General features: G+C 39.0%; 1 protein-coding gene across 1 annotated transcript; it reads left to right on the forward strand.

Moving 5' to 3' along the window:
• Positions 1 to 336: 336 nt before the first annotated feature.
• Positions 337 to 11,207, forward strand: POLE4 (DNA polymerase epsilon 4, accessory subunit). Its single transcript, XM_037064927.1, has 4 exons — positions 337 to 591; positions 1,307 to 1,391; positions 2,065 to 2,106; positions 10,894 to 11,207. Exons 1-4 carry the CDS (start codon positions 382 to 384, stop codon positions 10,905 to 10,907), a joined length of 351 nt encoding a protein of 116 aa, XP_036920822.1. The 5' UTR covers positions 337 to 381; the 3' UTR covers positions 10,908 to 11,207.
• Positions 11,208 to 17,852: the final 6,645 nt, after the last annotated feature.

Here is a 17,852-nt window from a genome sequence, read left to right on the forward strand (position 1 = left end):
TGACAAAGACTCTCGAGGGTCCAGCCAGGCTTTCTCCAGATCTGAGAGCTCCTCCAGCGACATCCCAGACCACATTCACCAACTGAGCTGCGGTTCCTCGGTTCAACTACACCGGATGGCACCGGTGGGTCACCGAAAACCGAAAAGGAAGTCACTACACTCCAATGGGGGTGAGGTGCGGCCGGATTGTAAGGCCGCCACACAACGCGCGGGATTCCAACTTGTCAGGACTTTCACTCAGGATTCCTAGCACAGTCGGGTTGGGTGAGGGGCGGAGCCACGCGCTCACAGAGGGCGTGGCCTCAACTGCGCGCGGGAAGGGGGCTGGCGCCGCAGGCGCGTGCACAGTCGGCGGCCGCGCGCAGCTCCCTCAGTGCCCGGATGGCGGCGGCGGCTGCTGGAAGCGGGACTCCCCGCGAGGAGGAGGGGTCTAGTGGGGAGGCAGTGGCTCCGCAGCCACAAGCCCCGACGAATGGACCCGGGGCTCGTCTCTCCAGGCTGCCTTTGGCGCGAGTGAAGGCCTTGGTTAAGGCAGACCCTGACGTAACACTCGCGGGACAGGAAGCCATCTTCATCCTGGCACGAGCCGCGGTGCGCGGGGAGCACAAGGGGCACAAGGATGGGGGCGGAGAGCGCGGCGAGGGGCGGGACTCAGCGGCAGCGGGGCTGGAGTTGGGGGTGGAGTCGGAGAAGGAAGGGGCGGGTCTGGGCGGGGTTTGCTGAAGACCCGGAAGTGAGAGGTGCTGGGGCGGGGTTATGAGCTGTGAGTGTAAGAAGGGAAAATTGGAGAAGTCATGTCTACAAAGTATTGTAGTAGTTTGTCAACACGCCTGCCTCATCCTGAGGGCGTGGACAGCAACTTTAATTTGCATCTCTAGTGTCTACCACAGAATTTGTAGGAATCTCAAGTAAATGAGTGGGGCTGAGGATTTACAAATAAGGGAGGAGGGACAGGTCATGGCCTACTGCAGGAGGGCAAGGAGGAACAGACCTTTAGGAAGTGCAGGACAACCTTCAGCTTCCCTCAGAACTTCTCTAGGCATCTGAGCCTCCTTTCACACCTGCCCCTATTCACAAATAGGAGCACTCACAAAAGTTGTGCTAGTACCTTTAGTACAGCAGATCCTCAAATAACTTTGTTTTCGTTCAACATCGTTTCTGTATAACGTTGATGAGATGCCATAGGAGCTTAACTGTTGTTTATATCACTTAGCTTAAGGTAAAATTAGTTTTGTTATATGGTATGTCCCTTAAAGTCCCAGAAAGTGAAGTGAGGGCTTACTGTACACCTCTGTTTGCATCGCAGGAACTGTTCGTGGAGACTATTGCAAAAGATGCCTACTGCTGTGCTCAACAAGGAAAGAGGAAAACCCTCCAGAGGAGAGATTTGGGTAGAGTGTCACTGTGATATTTGGTACCCAGGGCTGACAAGGGAGGCTGGGTGAAGTTTCCCTCTTACTGGTTAAGAAGGCATCAAAGTAAAATGATGTCTGGTGCCACAGGGTCTCTCTCTCTGATATTTTCTGTTGGACTGTCATGGTGTAAGAAAGCCCTACCTTTGGAGTCTCTATGCTTTGAGTGGCTGGCGGTATGTTGGGGCAGAAAATGAAAGGAGTCTAGCTGTTGTCAAGCTGACAGACCTCTTTATCCTGTCTGCCATGTTGTACCAGGCTTGCCATTTCTTTCTCCTCTAGAAACTGGAGGTTTGATTTCTGACTCTTCTTTCTAGGTGGTAACCATCATGGTGTTAAGCTTCTGCATATCATATTCTCACTTTCCCTGCTATATTGCCGAACTCTTCTCTGTTGATTCACGGAGCAAAGAAGTTCCCTTCACTGAACAGTCAGGATTTGCCCAGCTTTTCTTGCTATTGGAGAGAGAGCAAGAGGGAGAGAGATTGTGCACGTTGGCTGAGAGTTAAGATTTGGTGGTGGAGTGGAAATGATCTCAAGATAGCAGAGGGACAAGTTTTATAAATTTCCTGGTTTGCACAAAGTCTCTTGCCCCCTTCAGTGTGTGCATTGTACTTTTAGTGGGCTGATGACTCTTTGTCTTGTGTTTCAGATAATGCAATAGAAGCTGTGGATGAATTTGCTTTTCTGGAAGGTAAGTTCTCCAATGGGTAATTATTTCCAGCTGTCTTTTCCATGCTAATGATCTGACTTCAAAACCTTATATTAAATGGATGCATGGATCTTCCTTGTTTGTGTAGGGATAATTCTTTCTTTCTACTTCCTATTGAGATAGGAAAAAACTAACTTGTTAAATCTGATGAGATTTAGAGATTCTAATTCCCTTGGGGAATTTGAACTTCTACTAGAGAATTGCTAATCATAAAGAAATGGGAGAGTAAGGAAGATTGCAGTGGAGTTAGGTAGATTCTGATGTTTAATTCCTACTTTGCTCTACCTCTAGATATAAATTTTCCCCCTCAAAGCGCTAGAAATCAGAAATAATTGCCAACATTTAAAGGGTTACTTCTTGTTTCTCTTTTTTAGTAGTCCTGTTAAATGATTATTTTGCTGCAGAGATTCTGTATTTGTGTCCATTCTTAGGAATTTTATTTTTTTTATTTTTTTAAGATTTTATTTATTTATCTTAGAGGGGAAGGGAAGGAGAGAGAGAGAGAAATATCAATGTATGGTTGCCTCTCATGCGTCCCCCGCCGGGAACCGGGAACTGGGAACTGGCCTGCAACCCAGGCATGTGCCCTGACTGGGAATCGAACCGCGATCGTGTGGTTCACAGGCCCGCGCTCAATCCACTGAGCTACACCAGCCAGGACCATTCTTAGGAATTTTAGATTAACTTGTGTACTAACTAAATCTTGTCATCTAGCAAATATTTGAAATACCTCATTTTAGCTACCTTCTCTTAGAACTATTCTGCTACTTAATTCCTAAATCTGATCAGTTTACTCTTCTTTACACATATTCCAAGGTATTCTCATTACCTCCTTCAAGTTTCATTACCTTCATAAATCTTCTTGATTTCTTTTATTACATTGATACCTTTGTTTTTGCATCTTTGTATCAATCTAAGCCCCTGGCCCTTTTGATCCATTCTTTTGAAAGTCTGTAAAGATAAATTCCCATGACTAGCTTCAAGTATTTTCTTAATTTGTAGTGTTTTCTTAAGCCATTCTGTTTGTCTACTCATTATTCTTAAAAATGACTTGCTAGCTGCCTACCTAAGGCAGGCAACTTCTTGTGCCTGACTTCCTGTAAGTTTTCCAATCAAAAAAGTTGGAGCCTACTTTACCTACTCATATTTAATTACCAGCTCTTCAGAGATGAGTAGTATGATCTGATTTGTATTTTAAAGACATACCACTAGTGCTCTTCAGATAATAGATTAATTGGAGGGTGCCAGGAATAGAAGTGGAGAGATCTTAACACAGTTTTCTATCCCAGTCTCTGCCAGGGCATAGTACTTAGCCTGGATTTTTAATAAATGCCATTTATTGAGGGGCAGATGTGTTCATTTTCATGTTCTGATCCAATAAGCTTAGTAATTGAATCCTCTGTACTGTATCACATTAATGGATCAGAATTTTGGCCATTTTAGCCCTTGTGGGTTTAGTCAGTATTATATTATTTTGTACCTGCTAAAACAAATGTTCTTATGTCTTTACAAGTAGAAAATTGTTTTTTTCTTTTTTAATCAAGGCAATATATATCTATACTTAAAAATCAAATAGTTACCTAATGGCATATAATGAGATAACAGCTGTTGCCCCTCATCCTTTTGTTTTTGTTTTTAGCTTTCAGGAGGTTACTTATATATCTAAATAATATGCTTCCTCCTTAATTTACCAGCTGCAGTTATCCATTCCTGCTATGATAAATGAAGATTTGGCTAACCTATACTACCCCATAAGTCCCTTCCCTCTTTTCTGTTTTTGGTAGTTGTATCATTATTTTTACAATTTATATAACACACTAAAATCTGTATTTTTTATTGTATTTTAACATACTTCTTTTTTCCCCACTGTGTAAGGTGTGACTATATTGCACCTGTCTGTTCCTTTCCTGTTTTTAGCATGCTTCCAGCTCTTGCTCCCTGTCATCTATACTTATTCTTTCACACTGTTGAGGCTGATAACATTTATGTCATCTTATCAGAGTTGAATCTTCCATGTTGTATCTGTAAGTTGAGTGTAGAAGTTGAAAAACAGTCCTTCTCTGTGCTTTCTGTCCCTTACTACCTCACACAGGCCCCCTCCCTGCAGGCCACTCTTATTAGGCTCTGTAATCTTCTGGATATTTTATGCAAATCAACTTGTATATGTATATTCTTTTGTAAGTCTTTCCTTGTGAAATACAACACAAACAAATGTAAAGTCAATAAATAATAAAATGAACAGCATTGTAACCAACAACTAGACCAAGAGGTAGAATGTTGTCAGCCCTCAGAAGCTCTGTATATATTCCTTCTTTTTTATGTCTTCCCATGTCCTGTCCTGACATAACTGTATCCTGACTTTTTGGTAATTACTTCTTTGATTTTCTTTATAATTTGACTACATAAGTGTGCATCCATAAATAGTTTTTTTCTTTAGGTTAACTCATTTATGAGATTCATCTTTGTGGTTATACATATATCTAGTTTGTTCACTTTTTTTGCTGTACGGCATGCCATTATATGACAATACTACAATGTAACCATTTTTGTATCACTTTTTGGATATTGTGCTATTATGAACAATTTGCTATGAACATTCTTGTATGTTTTCCTTTGGGGGTGTGTGTGTGTATGTGTATGTGTAAAATTGCTGGGATATAGGCTATATGTATCTCCCTTTTGTAGGTACTGCTGAACTTCCTGTATACCTGATTCACATTAATACTAGTTAATATATGAAAATTCTCATTGTTCCTCGTTCTTGCCAACACTTGATATTATCAGAGTTTTTGATTTTTGTCAATCTGGTAGGAATGTAAGTGAAAATTGCATTGTGGTTTTAATTTGCATTTCCCTGATTATAAGTGATGTTGGGCATCTTTTCATATGCATGTTCATTTCTTATTTTGCATGTTTGTCCTATTTTTCTTTTGGATGTTTTGTCTTTTTTATTATCGATTTATAATAATACATATATATTCTGAATAGAATCTTGTTCAGTATATGAGAGACAAATATATTTTCCCGGTGTATGATTTTCTTTTTCACTCTGTGTAGCTAACGCTATTTGTGACCTGTTTAATAACAAATTTTTCCCTAACCCAAGGTTATGAAGACATTCTTCTATATCCTAAAATATTTATATTTTGTCTTTTATAAAACCAGAGTTGACTTTTTTTATTTATTGGATTGAGGTGGGGGTCTAATTTCTTTCTTTTCCTTCTCATTTGGTTATCTACTTGTCCATATCATTTTTTCACATTTCTATCTTTGTTCTAAAGCAAGGCTGTTTCTGGGCTCTTTGTTCTCTCTTATTGATCTGTTTTTCTATTCCCGTGGCAGTACCATACTGTCTCAGTTATAGTAGTTTATTCAAGAGAGCAACTCTTCCCCCCTTGTTCTTGAAGTGTTTTTGATTCTTTGCATTTTCATGTATATTTAGAATCTACTTGTCAAATTTCACAAAAAGGAATATTGATATGGATGGCGTTGAGTCCATAGATTACTTTGGGGGAGAAACGATATCTTTACAATGGTGAATATTTCAGTCCATGAACATGATATGATTTTCCTTTATTTAGATCTTTAATTTTTTTAAATTATGTTTTTATTTTACACGAAGAATTCTTGACATATACTGTTAGATATTTTCCTCTAAGTACTTAATGTTTTTAATATTGTGTTAGTGGTATCTTTCTAAAAATATCATTTTTAAAATATTACTAGTATATAGAAATATAATTAATTTTGTATGTTAATTTTGCACCTAGTCTTTTGCTCAGCTTTATTAATTGTAATGATTTATCTGTTTATTCTTTTGGATTTCCTTAATCACACAGTAATATCTGCCTGTAATGACATTTCTGTGAAGTTCTTTTTAAATCTTATGTTTTAATTTTTCACTTGCCATAATGCATTGGCTAGAATCTCCAGTAGTGTTGAGTAGAGGTAGTGATAGCAAATATCTTGATGACAAAGAGAAAGCTTTTAGTGTTTTCCCAGTAATTAGGCTTACCGTAGGTTTTTTTGTGTGTGTGAATTATCAGAATGCAAATATTGCATAATGTTTATAAGAGAGATTGCTATTTTTTATACTATATGTGGGCCCCATTCAAATTAGATGGAGAATTACCTCTTTTTTTTCTATGTTCTCTGGAAAACTTTTTGTAAACTTAGACCGATTTCTTTGACTGGTGAAATTCACCAAGGAAGCCATCGTGGCCTGGAATTTTCTTTGTGGGAAGATTTTTGGTTATTGATTCAATTTTTGGAATGCTTTTAGAACTATTCTGTTCCTCTTTAGTTTTGTGAGACATTCCCCCCGCCCTTCCCCAAGGAGTTCAGTTTTTCTAAGAATTTTACATTTGTATATGTAAATTTTCAAATTTATTGGCATAAAGTTCTTCACAATGTACTTTATTAGCTTTGTAATGTCTATAAGGAATTTATTAACATTCCCTTTTGTATTCTTTGTGCCATCAGAAATTTTTCTCTTTTTTCCCTGATCACTTTCACTAGAGGTTTATCAATTTTCTTAGTCTTTTCAAAGAACAAACCTTTGGCTTCGTTGATGCTAACATATAATTCTGTTTTATATTTTATTAGTTTCTGCTCTTTATTATTCCTTCTCTTTACTTTTTTGGAGTTTAAGTTTGCTAATTTTTGCCAACTCTCTGAGATAGATTTTTAGTTTGTTAATATTTAGGCTTTTTCTCTACTATATACATTTTAAGTTATAAATTTCTCACTAGTCTTTGCTTTGACTGTAACTCACTTTTTAATAGCTATTTTTATTATTATTTGGTTTGAAATTTTTTAACTGTAAAGATTTTATTTATTTATAGAGAGAGGGGAAAGGAAAGCCAAAGAGAAGGAGAGTAACATTAATTGGTTGCTTCTTGCAGGCCCCCAACCAGGGACACAGTTTGCAACCCAGGCATGTGCCCTGACTGGGAACTGAACCAACAACCTTTCAGTCTGTAGGCTGGTGCTCAGTCCACTGAGCCACACCAGCCAGGGTTGAGGGTTTTTTTTCCTTTTTGTTTTTAGGGCTGAATGTTTTTAAATTGATTTTTGGGGTCTGTGTATTATTTAGATGAATATTTTTTAATTTCCAAAAAATATGAAAATTTTATAGTTAACTTTTTTGTTGTTAATAATTGCATTGTTTTAAAACATGTACTCTATTATTTCTGTCCTTTGGGGTATTCGAAACCTGAGTTATGGCCCCACTGCATGGGCAACCTTGTGACTGTTCTGTGTGTTCTTAAAAGGTTTATTCTGTGGTTGTTGGGTGCACTGTCACGTGTTGTTATTGCAGAGTTCAGATTTTGTGTTTCTGTGGAATTCCTCTTGTCTGCTTATTTAATCAGTTCTTGAAAGTTGTGTGTTAAAGTCTACTATGATTGTAGACTATTTCTACTTATATTTCTGGGTCTATTTTTATATATTATGAGACCATAAAATTAGGTATGTATACATTTAATATTGTTATATATTACTAGTATTTGAATCTTTTATACTTATAAATTGACCATGTTACTTCTAGCAGTGCTTTTTGCCTTAAAGTCTATTCTGTCTAATGTTATAAAAGTATACCAGGTTTTTAAAAAAATTTTTAAAAAATATTTTATTTATTTGTTTTTAGAGGGGAAGGGAAGGAAAGGAGAGAAGGAGAGAAATATCAGTGTGTGGTTGCCTCTCACGTGTCCCCTGCTGGGTACTGGCCTGCAACCCAGGCATGTGCCCTGACTGGGAATCGAACTGCGATTGTGTGGTTCGCAGGCCCGTGCTCAATCCACTGAGCTACACCAGCCAGGGCAAAAAAAATTTTATTTTTACCTTTCTATATCTTTGCAGATAGTGTATAATTGGATTATTTTGAAAATTCAGACTGACAGTCTTTAACTGGCACACACACAGGTAACTTATATTTGATGTAATTAGTGATGTGTATGGATTTAAATCTCTCATTTTGGGCTGTTTGTCTTGCCCATGTTTTATTTTTTTCTTTTCATCTTTTGCCCCCCCTTTTTAAGTATAATTTATTATTCTATTTTTTTCTCTGTTGTTTTGGAAGTTAATTGATCTAGTTAGTTCTGTTCTTTTAGTTGCTACTCTGTCAGGTACTTTCATGCATCCTTAATTTATCAAAGTCTGTTGTTAGTACCTTTTCCCTCAGCAGAATGGGATCTTAGAATATATTGACTCCGTTTATAAGTCTCTTCTGCCACACGTGTTATTGTCATGTATTTTTGTTTCATCTTTTGTCTTTGTCAGTTCACATAAGTTATTATCATTGCTATATTATACAGTTAATGAAATATAAAATTACCAGTATACTTACTACTGTCTTTGCTCTTCTTTTCATAATGTACTCCTGGATCCTTCATTTGTGATCATTTTCTTTCTTTCTGAAGTAAATCCTTTAGAACTTCCTTAAATTTGGGTCTACTGGTAGCTGCCTTTTTTTTCGTTTACATATTGAAGCTGTTATCTACTTTCTTTAGTTTCTATTGTTTCTGTTGAGAAATCACCTGTTAACCTGTTATTCTTTTGCAATTAATTCAGCCTTTTTTCTGTATGCTTTTGAGATCTTCTCTTTACCTTTGCTATTTCTGTAGTTCTCTTTGATGTTTTTAGGTATAGATTTCTCATGTAGTTAAATATGTGGGTTTAACATATTTAAGGGTTATTAAATATGTGGATCTGTCCTGGGAAATTCTTAGCCAGTAATTGTTGAAATATTGGCTATGCTTTGTTTTTTTCTATCTCCTTTCTCTTTGGGATCCCATTAAACAGATGGTAAAACCCAGCCATTTTGCCTCCCCAGGATGTGTTCTGTGTACTTTTTCTGACCTCCCAGTTTGTTCTCTCTTCAGTGGTTTTATCCCCTTTAAACTTTTCTGTTTTTTAGTTTCAGTTTTGTTTTTATATTTTTCAATTCTGCAGATTCTGTTTGGTTATTTTTAAAACATATTTTTGTCACTTTTTATTGTTTGTATTTTCTGCAGGGATTTTGAAGCTTGTATTTTATTTCTTTAAACATAGTAAGCACAATTGTTTTATGGTCTGTGTCCAGTCTGGTACTTAATTAAGCCTTTTGAAGCATTTTTTTTTGTCTATGGTTTCTGTTGGTCCTGTCTCAAGGTATTTTTCTCTATATGTCTAGTCATATCAGTACATCATCGTTCATTGAACTTGGTAAAATTATTTGTTGGATAATTTGAGGCTTATGTTATAAAATCTTCAAAGATTGTCATGTGCATCTGCAAGGCACCTAGCTCGCATTTATCAGGGCAGGATCTCCTTAATCCAAATTCAAGATTTGAGGATCCTCAGATCACCATGGTGGTATGAACCCTGATTGTAGGACTGTGAGGGGCTAATTTAATTCTGGTTTTGCCTCACTTGAGAGTGTAGCTGTTTATTTGGGACTCCAGCTTTTTTTAAAAAGTGGGATGGGGAACATTATCAGACCTTCACACCTGGGGAGACTCTGCGATTTGATTCCTGGTTCGCTGAGCGCCATAATCACGGCTGTTTCTCAGATCTGTCTTTTGGATTGGCAGATACCTTCAGGGCAAAGGCAGCTTTGAAGGCTGGGTTTGCTTTGTTCTTGCCTTTTCTGGATTTTGGATCTGACTTTTCTTGATGCTTCTTCAATGCCTAAAGGAATAAAAAAAATCAGCTTTTTCAGTTGGTCGCAGCAGAAATTTAACATACTCTCTTTTTAAAAAAGTAAATTTTGGTCTCTCACTGTATAGGATTTCTTCAAATGCCTGGTAATTTTCATTCTATTTAAAAATGAGGGAATACGACTGTTGTTGGAAACTGTGTGTATATGTGTGTGTTTTATCTGGTAGTTCTATTTTACTGTGAACAGGAGTGGGACTGGATGTTATGGTGGGGTCCCCAAAAGGCCAGGATGCAGGCGGCTTTATGTGGGGAGCCAGCATTTTCAGAAGCTGTTCTGCTTCTCCAGATAATTCCTTTAGTTTTTTAGAAGAGAGCCCTCTGATACTTTCCTGCCAAATTAGGTTTAAATCCTTGTTTCCTGGTGCTGCTGCACTTGGGGAGGGTATGGGGAGATGGGCCAGCTGTTGCTGTCTCTTGCCGTCATCCCGACACCTGCGTCTGCAGCCTCTGCGTGGGTCCCCTAGGCAGACGGGCTCCCACCTCTGCTGCAGCTCCTTCTTTGTTCATTCTGGGCTCATTTTTCTTCTACACTATTTATTAACATACTTAAGTCAGATTTTTGTTACTCAGCTTTTTGTTGAAATCTCTTAACGCTGATGCCTGCCCCCACATTCTTCGTTGTAGATTGACATATTTTTTTAAGCCATTTTTCCTTTTGAATGGAATCTTGGATGGGAGGGCATGGAAACTTGTGCACTTAGTATTACATCGTAAACTGTAACTTTCTCAAAAAATTATAAACTCTTTGCTTAGAGAAATTCTCATGTATTTTGTATCACTCATCCCTTGTGCAGAGTTCACAGATGCTCATTAACCCGATGACTTCTTAGGTCTTTTCCTACCTCTGATTCTAACTCTCCAGACCAGTGTGCTGAGTTCCCAACTGCCCACCCTTTGTGCTGACATGATTTTCCCCAAGGATCTTTTGGATGGATATTCTTCAAACCAAGTGTTTTTGGTCTTAGAGAATTGCCAGCACCAAAGCAGCTTTCACATTAACTTTGCCCCGTTTATTACACTCATCTATCTCCCGAGGTACCTCACCTTATGCATTGCTCTTCATCTTTTTAGGTACTTTGGATTGATTCCTGAGCTGGGCACTTTTGTGAGCCGTCACCTGCATCCTTCAGCCAGCCCTCTGCAGGCCTCAGCCTTGAAGATGTGTCCTTGGAAAGCCACACATACACTTTTCCTGTTCTCACTTCACCTAAGCCGGAATAAACACAAATCTCATCTGTCAGTTTTTCTCTACAAGGTCTTCCACTGCTGTGTCTTCCATTTCTGGCCTCAATGCAGCTGCTGCTGCTTGAGGCAAAGAAAAGGGAAATAATTTGTGTAGGTTGCTTAATGAATGGTAGGGACCAGAATAAAGGTGTCTGATCAAGTTCGTGTGTTTTATGGTTTTGCCTTTGTTCTCGCCACCTTGACTGGAGAGCTAGTGTGCCTGGTCAGAGACCTTCCTGACCTTTTCTGTCAGCCATCCTAAAACTCAGTCTTTTATTTGTTCTTCATTTTTCCAGCCTGCCACCAGAATCTGGTTCCAGAATTTACTGGATACCATGTAAGGTCTTCATGAGTTCAAATAAATGTGATCCTAGATTTAAAACTAATAAAAACTTTCAACAGCTTTGTTGAGATATAATTCATATACCATACAGTTTACCCATTTAAAGTACATATTGCAATAGTTTTTAGTATATTTATAGATATATACAACTGTCACCACAATTTTAGAACATTTTCATATGAGTGGAATCATACTATGTGCTCTTCTGTGTCTGACTGCTTTCATGTAGATAATGTTTTCAGGGTTTATGTGACAGTATGTATCAGCACAAATTCCATTATTTGTATTTTTTAATTGTAAAATAAACATAACATAAAATTTACCATTTAAGCCTTTTTAAAATTATTTTATTTATTTTAATCCTCACCCAAGGATGTCTACTGATTTAAGAGAGAGAGAGAGAGACGGACAGATGTTGGTGTGAGAGGAAAGCCACTTTTAAGTGTACAGTTTGTGGCGTTAGTACACTCAGTTTGTACAACTGTCACCAGTCATCTCCAGAACACTTACCATCTGCCTCCCCGTCTCCTCTGATCTGTGNATACCATGTAAGGTCTTCCTGAGTTCAAATAAATGTGATCCTAGATTTAAAACTAATTAAAACTTTCAACAGCTTTGTTGAGATATAATTCATATACCATACAGTTTACCCATTTAAAGTACATATTGCAATAGTTTTTAGTATATTTATAGATATATACAACTGTCACCACAATTTTAGAACATTTTCATATGAGTGGAATCATACTATGTGCTCTTCTGTGTCTGACTGCTTTCATGTAGATAATGTTTTCAGGGTTTATGTGACAGTATGTATCAGCACAAATTCCATTATTTGTATTTTTTAATTGTAAAATAAACATAACATCAAATTTACCATTTAAGCCTTTTTAAAATTATTTTATTTATTTTAATCCTCACCCAAGGATGTCTATTGATTTAAGAGAGAGAGAGACAGACGGACAGACGTTGTTGTGAGAGGAAAGCCACTTTTAAGTGTACAGTTTGTGGTGTTAGTACACTCAGTTTGTACAACTGTCACCAGTCATCTCCAGAACACTTATCATCTGCCTCCCCGTCTCCTCTGATCTGTGGCAGTTTCTCAGTCATTCCTCATTTGTCAGGACCTGCACTGGTGAGGCATCTGGTAGAATGTCCCCAACATGGGCTTGTCCGTTTTTCTCATGATTATTTAGTCCTGTAACTTTTCATAAAATTTCAGGGGTTACACAGACCCCTGAGGCCCTTCCATTGGCCTAGTATTGCAAATGGAAATTTAAAAGGGCAGGCTGGCCTTTTTAAAAGATATATTAGAGGTTGCAGCCCATTAGTTGGACATGAATTGATAACAATGTGTTGCTATTGGCATTTGAAAATAAAAGCACCGGAGTGTGGAGTAAGGGCATTTTAATTTTTGCTTCATGTATATGTGTGTGTACTAGGTCACCGTAATATGTACATGGTGGGCAGGATTTTGGCCCCCATTACCTTCACCTTTGCTATCATACCTGTGAATATGTTATATTACATATAACAAAGGGGCAAAGGGGATGTTGTGGATGTATAGGTGTACCTTATGTACTGTGAGTTCAGTTCCAGACCACTGCAATAAAGTGAGTCACACAAAGGTTTTGGTTTCCCAGGGCAGGTAAAAGTTATGTTTACACTATACTGTAGTCTATTATGTGTGCAATAGCATTATATTTAAAAAACAATGTACATACCTGAATTTTAAAATATTGCTAAAAACTGCTAGCATCTGAGACTTCGGTGCATCCTAATCATTGGCGGAGGGTCTTGCCTCAATGCTGATGGCTGCAGCCTGCTCAGGGTGGTGGCTGTGAAAGGGTGGGGTGGCTGTGACAATTTCTTAAAAAAAAGACGACAAGGAAGCTGCCTGCATCGATGGACTCTCCCTCACGAATGACTTCTCAGCAGCATGCGATGCTGCTTGACAGCGTTATACCCACAGTAGGACTTTCAAAACTGAAGCCAGTCCTCAAACCCTGCTGTTGCTTTGCAAACTAAATTTATGTCATTTTCTAAATCTTTTGTTGTCATTGTAACAATTTTCACAGCCTCTTCATGAGGAATTGATTCCATCTGGAGCAACCACTTCATCCGTCCCTAAGAAGCAGCTTCTCACCCGTTAAAGTTTTCATGAGATTTCAGCCAGTCACTCACAGCTCCAGGCTCCACATCTAATTCTAGTTCTCTTGTGATCTCCACCATACTTGCAGCTACTTTCTCCACTAATAGCTATCATAACATATAATGAGAATGAAAAAGTTTGAAATATTGCGAGAATTACTAAAATGTGATAGAGACATGAAGTGAACAAGTGCTGTTGGAGCCCACAGGCTTGCTCCACATGTTATCACAAACTTTCAATTTGTAGAAATGCAGTATCTGTGAAGTGCAATACAGTGAGCAATAAAACAAGGTGTTCCTGTAATTAAGGTTACTAATCAGTTGACTTTAAAATAGTTTACCTTAGATTACCTTGGCAGACCCATCGTGATCATACAAGCCCTTAAAAGCAGAGCCTTCTCCTGAGTGAGTGTAGAAGAGATTGTCAGAAAGATTCGAAGCATAAAAAAGACTTTGGCCGTGGCTGGTATAGCTCAGTGGATTGAGCGTGAGCCTGTGAACCAAAGGATCACAGTTCGATTCCCAGTCAGGGCACATGCCTGGGTTGCAGGCCAGTTCCGGGCAGGGGACGCGCACCAGAGGCAACTGTACATTGATATTTCTCTCCCTCTCTCCTTCCCTTCCCCTCTAAAGATAAATAAATAAAATCTCAAAAAAACACAAACACCAAACTTTGTTGCTAGGTTTGAAGATGGAGAGGGCCCTGGAACAAGGAATGTGGGAAGCCTTTAGAAGCTAAGAACAACCTCCAGCTCACAGCTAGCAAAGAAAAGACCTTAGTCCCACAATTGCCTTGAACTGAATTCTGCCAGAAACTTGCATGGTCTTGGAAATGGATTTTTTCCCTAGAACCTCCAGATAGAGCCCAGGTCAGTTGATGCTTTCTTTCACTTTGGCCTTGTGAGACCCTGGGCACAGGATCCAGCCACACTGTGACAGACTTCTGCAGAACTGAGATAATAAATGAGTGTTGTTTTAGTTTGGTACCAGAGGGAAACGGGGGTGGGGCAAGCAGGAGGGAATAAACGGGTGGGAAGGTAAATGGTGATGGAAAGAGACATGACTTGGGGTGGAGAACACAATACAATACACGGATGATATATCATAGAATTGTATGCCTTAAACTTATATAATTTTATTAGCAAGTGTAATCCCAATTCAATAAAAATAAATAAACAAGTATGTTGTTAACCTGCAGAATTTGTGACAATGATGTATTTCTTATTGTGAGTCAAGGTTACAAAACTCAGAAAGACTGCTGCAATGTTAAGAATCCTGGATGGGGGTCCAGAGGCCCATTTTCACCCTGCCACTCCCCTGCCTCAGATGACACTGTGTTAGTCACCCTTCTCGTGTTTTCTCTTTTGTCAATTGAGTGGGTTATTCTAAAGTTTCTTCCACATGACCTGCTTTTATAACCTGCTTTATTTTATTTTCCAGCAAAATTTACCTCTTTATGTACAATTCTATGAGTTTTGATAAATGCATAAAGTCACCATGTTAATCAAAGTATTGAACAGTTATTTTACCAGAAAAATTTCCTCTTGCTGCCTCTTTGCTGAGGTCCTCTCCCAACGCACTGGTGCCCCAGCCTCTGGCAAACACTGGTCTGTTCCTCGTTGTTTGCCTTCATCAATGGAATCAGACGGCATGTGGAGTTTTGAGTCTGACTAAATTTAATTTAGCATAATACATTTGACATTCACCTATGTTGTATGTATCAATAGTTTCTTTTTACTGCTGAGTAGTGTTCCATTGTATAGAATGTATGTATCATTATTTTCTTTATCCATTTTCCATTGAAGGACATTTGGGTTGTGTCCAGTTTTTGGTAATAATGAATAAAACTTCTATAAACATTAATGTCCAGGTTTTGTTGTGAACATAAGTTTTCGTTTCTCTTGGGTAAAGACATAGGAATGGGAATGCTGGATCTTATTATAAATGGATGTTTATTTTTTTTTAAACAATGTGCATGGGTCATTTTGTCCTTGTGCAGGTAAGTGTACCTTGTGACGGATTGCTAGAAGTGGGTGCCAGGCTGAAGGGTAAATGCAACTGTTATTTTGTTTCTATTTTTTTTCTTTTATTGATTTTAGAGAGAGGTGAAGGGAGGGAGAAAGAAAGGGAGAGAAATATCAATGTGAGAAACACTGGTTGCCCGCTGTATGTGCCCAGACCAGGGACTGAACCCATAACTCAAGCATGTGCCCTGACTGGGAATTGAACCAGCAACATGTTGGTTTGTGGGACAATGGCCAACGAACTGAGCCACACCGGCTAGGGCTGGATGTTTAATTTTTAAAGAACCTGCCTAATTGTTTTCCGAAGTGGCTATACATTTTTCATTTCTATAAGCAGTTTTTGAAAATTTTGGTTATTCTGCATCCTTGCTGGCACTTGGTATTACTTAAATGGTTTAAGTAAATTTAAAAATTGTAGTAAGTATGCATTGTACTTACTACAATGGGCACGATCCATTGTAGTAAGTATGTATTGGCATTTCATTGTGGTTTTAATTTGCATTTTCCTGATGACTAGTATGTTAAGCACTTTTTCACATGCATATTTGTCACTATGTAGTTTCATTGGTGAAGTGTCTGCTCTCAGTTTTTCCTATTTTTAAAAAAATTGATTTGAGAGAGAGACAAACATCGATTGGTTGCCTTCTGTACTTGCTCTGTCCAGGGATTGAACCCACAACGTAGGTATATACCCTGACTGGGAATCGAACCTGCAATCTCTTGATGTATGGGCCAGTGCTCCAACGAACTGAGCCACGTGGCCAGGGCTCTTTTTCCTATTTTTAAAATTAAGTTTACTTTTAAAGTAAGTTTTGAGGGTTCTTTATATATTCTGGTATCAGTCCTTTATCAGATTCATGTTATGCAAATATTTTCTCCAAGCCCCACCTGACAGTGTGATATTTAATCCTATAAATAAGTCTTAACTGCACTCAGTAGTGTTGGTGCAATGACTTAAATGAAGCACCTGTGGCTCCCAGGGGGCCCTTGCTCCTTTAAGTTTTTTGTATAGGGTCTCCAGGGGAGCAGGGCTTCCTTCCTTCTTTGTCTATCAGTCATGCGCTAGGGGCTCAGGATAAGAAGCTGCATTTCCAGTTTCCTGGTGTCTTGCTTAGACACTTGGGGCTGGAGAAAGGCAAATGAGACCGACACTAGGTATTAAGGAGGGTGAAGGCCTGAAGCTACTGAAACCTGACGTTAACGGTATGAAGGCCCGATATCCGAAAGGGAATAAGAGCAAATCTTGCTAAAAAGCAGAAAAATTAAAAATTTGTCCCTGTTCTTCCTCTGCACTTGAACCAGGGGTCTGACATTGCTAATTCAAGCCTAAAGCTAAGCAACCCAGTGCTTAAAGCATTTTTTCTTATTTCCCCAACTAATGGGGTCAGAGTGTTCTATCTCATCTTGGATATCATTTTACTTTTTAGGGTTTTATATTTCTCCTTTCCCATAGGAACCTTATTTCCCTGATCAGATATACAAAATTTAGGTACCTTGGAATCTTCAAAAAAAACAATGAATGCTAAACTGTGAGCATGCATATTTGGTCCAGGGTGGCAGAGTGAATATACCTCATGGAGTGCCCCTTCTCTGCTACTTAGACAAATGAACAATCACCCTGCCCCCTCCAAGTCCATACAAATTAGCAAGATATTTTACTGCAATAATTCAACAAGGAATAGGGCACATTGCAGGGCCACAGACTCCAAAAAGTGGCTGAGAAGGAAAGACAGAGAGGACCCAGGTTTTGAGAGGAGGTGCCTCACAGAGAAAGGTTCTGAACCCCACCTTCTAGAAGTCATAATTGTGAGTCACCGAAGTTCTAAGAATTCTTATTCGCTCAGTCAGAAGAAAAAAAACAAACAAGGAGAAATCTCCTTTTCTGACTGGACTGATGTGAAACGGTAGCTGGGAGAAGTGGGTGAGGTGGATGCAAGTGGACCCTTTATTCATGTTGGGGCTCTAAGCTAAACTAGAGGAAGAGTCCAAGGTGGGGGAACTCTGTCCAAGGAGATCAGTATGGAGCCCCCAGGAGGTGGAGTGAATCCTAGGACTGTCAGTTAGCCCTCCAAGTCGGCCCCCCTTCGAAGCTGAGCACGCCCTCTCCACTCACCATACCTTCAGGCTGCAGGGAAAGCGCACAGAAAGAAAGTAGTCAGCCCTGCAGCTGTAGTTCCCTGGAGAACAAGTGGTGGGAAGTACCGTGGTTAAGGAAATGGATGCCGGAGCCAGAATCGACGTCAGAAGGCAGACAACTACTTTCTAATCCTCCTCTGCTACTAGTTACT

The sequence above is a fragment of the Sturnira hondurensis genome, unplaced genomic scaffold (genome assembly GCF_014824575.4).
Source record: "Sturnira hondurensis isolate 20B ecotype Veracruz unplaced genomic scaffold, ASM1482457v3 Scaffold0015596, whole genome shotgun sequence".
Classification (NCBI taxonomy): domain Eukaryota; kingdom Metazoa; phylum Chordata; class Mammalia; order Chiroptera; family Phyllostomidae; genus Sturnira; species Sturnira hondurensis.

Excerpts from the sequence above, each read along its gene's own strand:
- POLE4 (XM_037064927.1), top strand. The coding sequence starts at position 382 with ATGGCGGCGGCGGCTGCTGGAAGCGGGACTCCCCGCGAGGAGGAGGGG. Across the intron at positions 592-1,306 it reads TCATCCTGGCACGAGCCGCG|GAACTGTTCGTGGAGACTAT; the intron begins GTGCGCGGGGAG and ends TTTGCATCGCAG. Across the intron at positions 1,392-2,064 it reads CCTCCAGAGGAGAGATTTGG|ATAATGCAATAGAAGCTGTG; the intron begins GTAGAGTGTCAC and ends CTTGTGTTTCAG.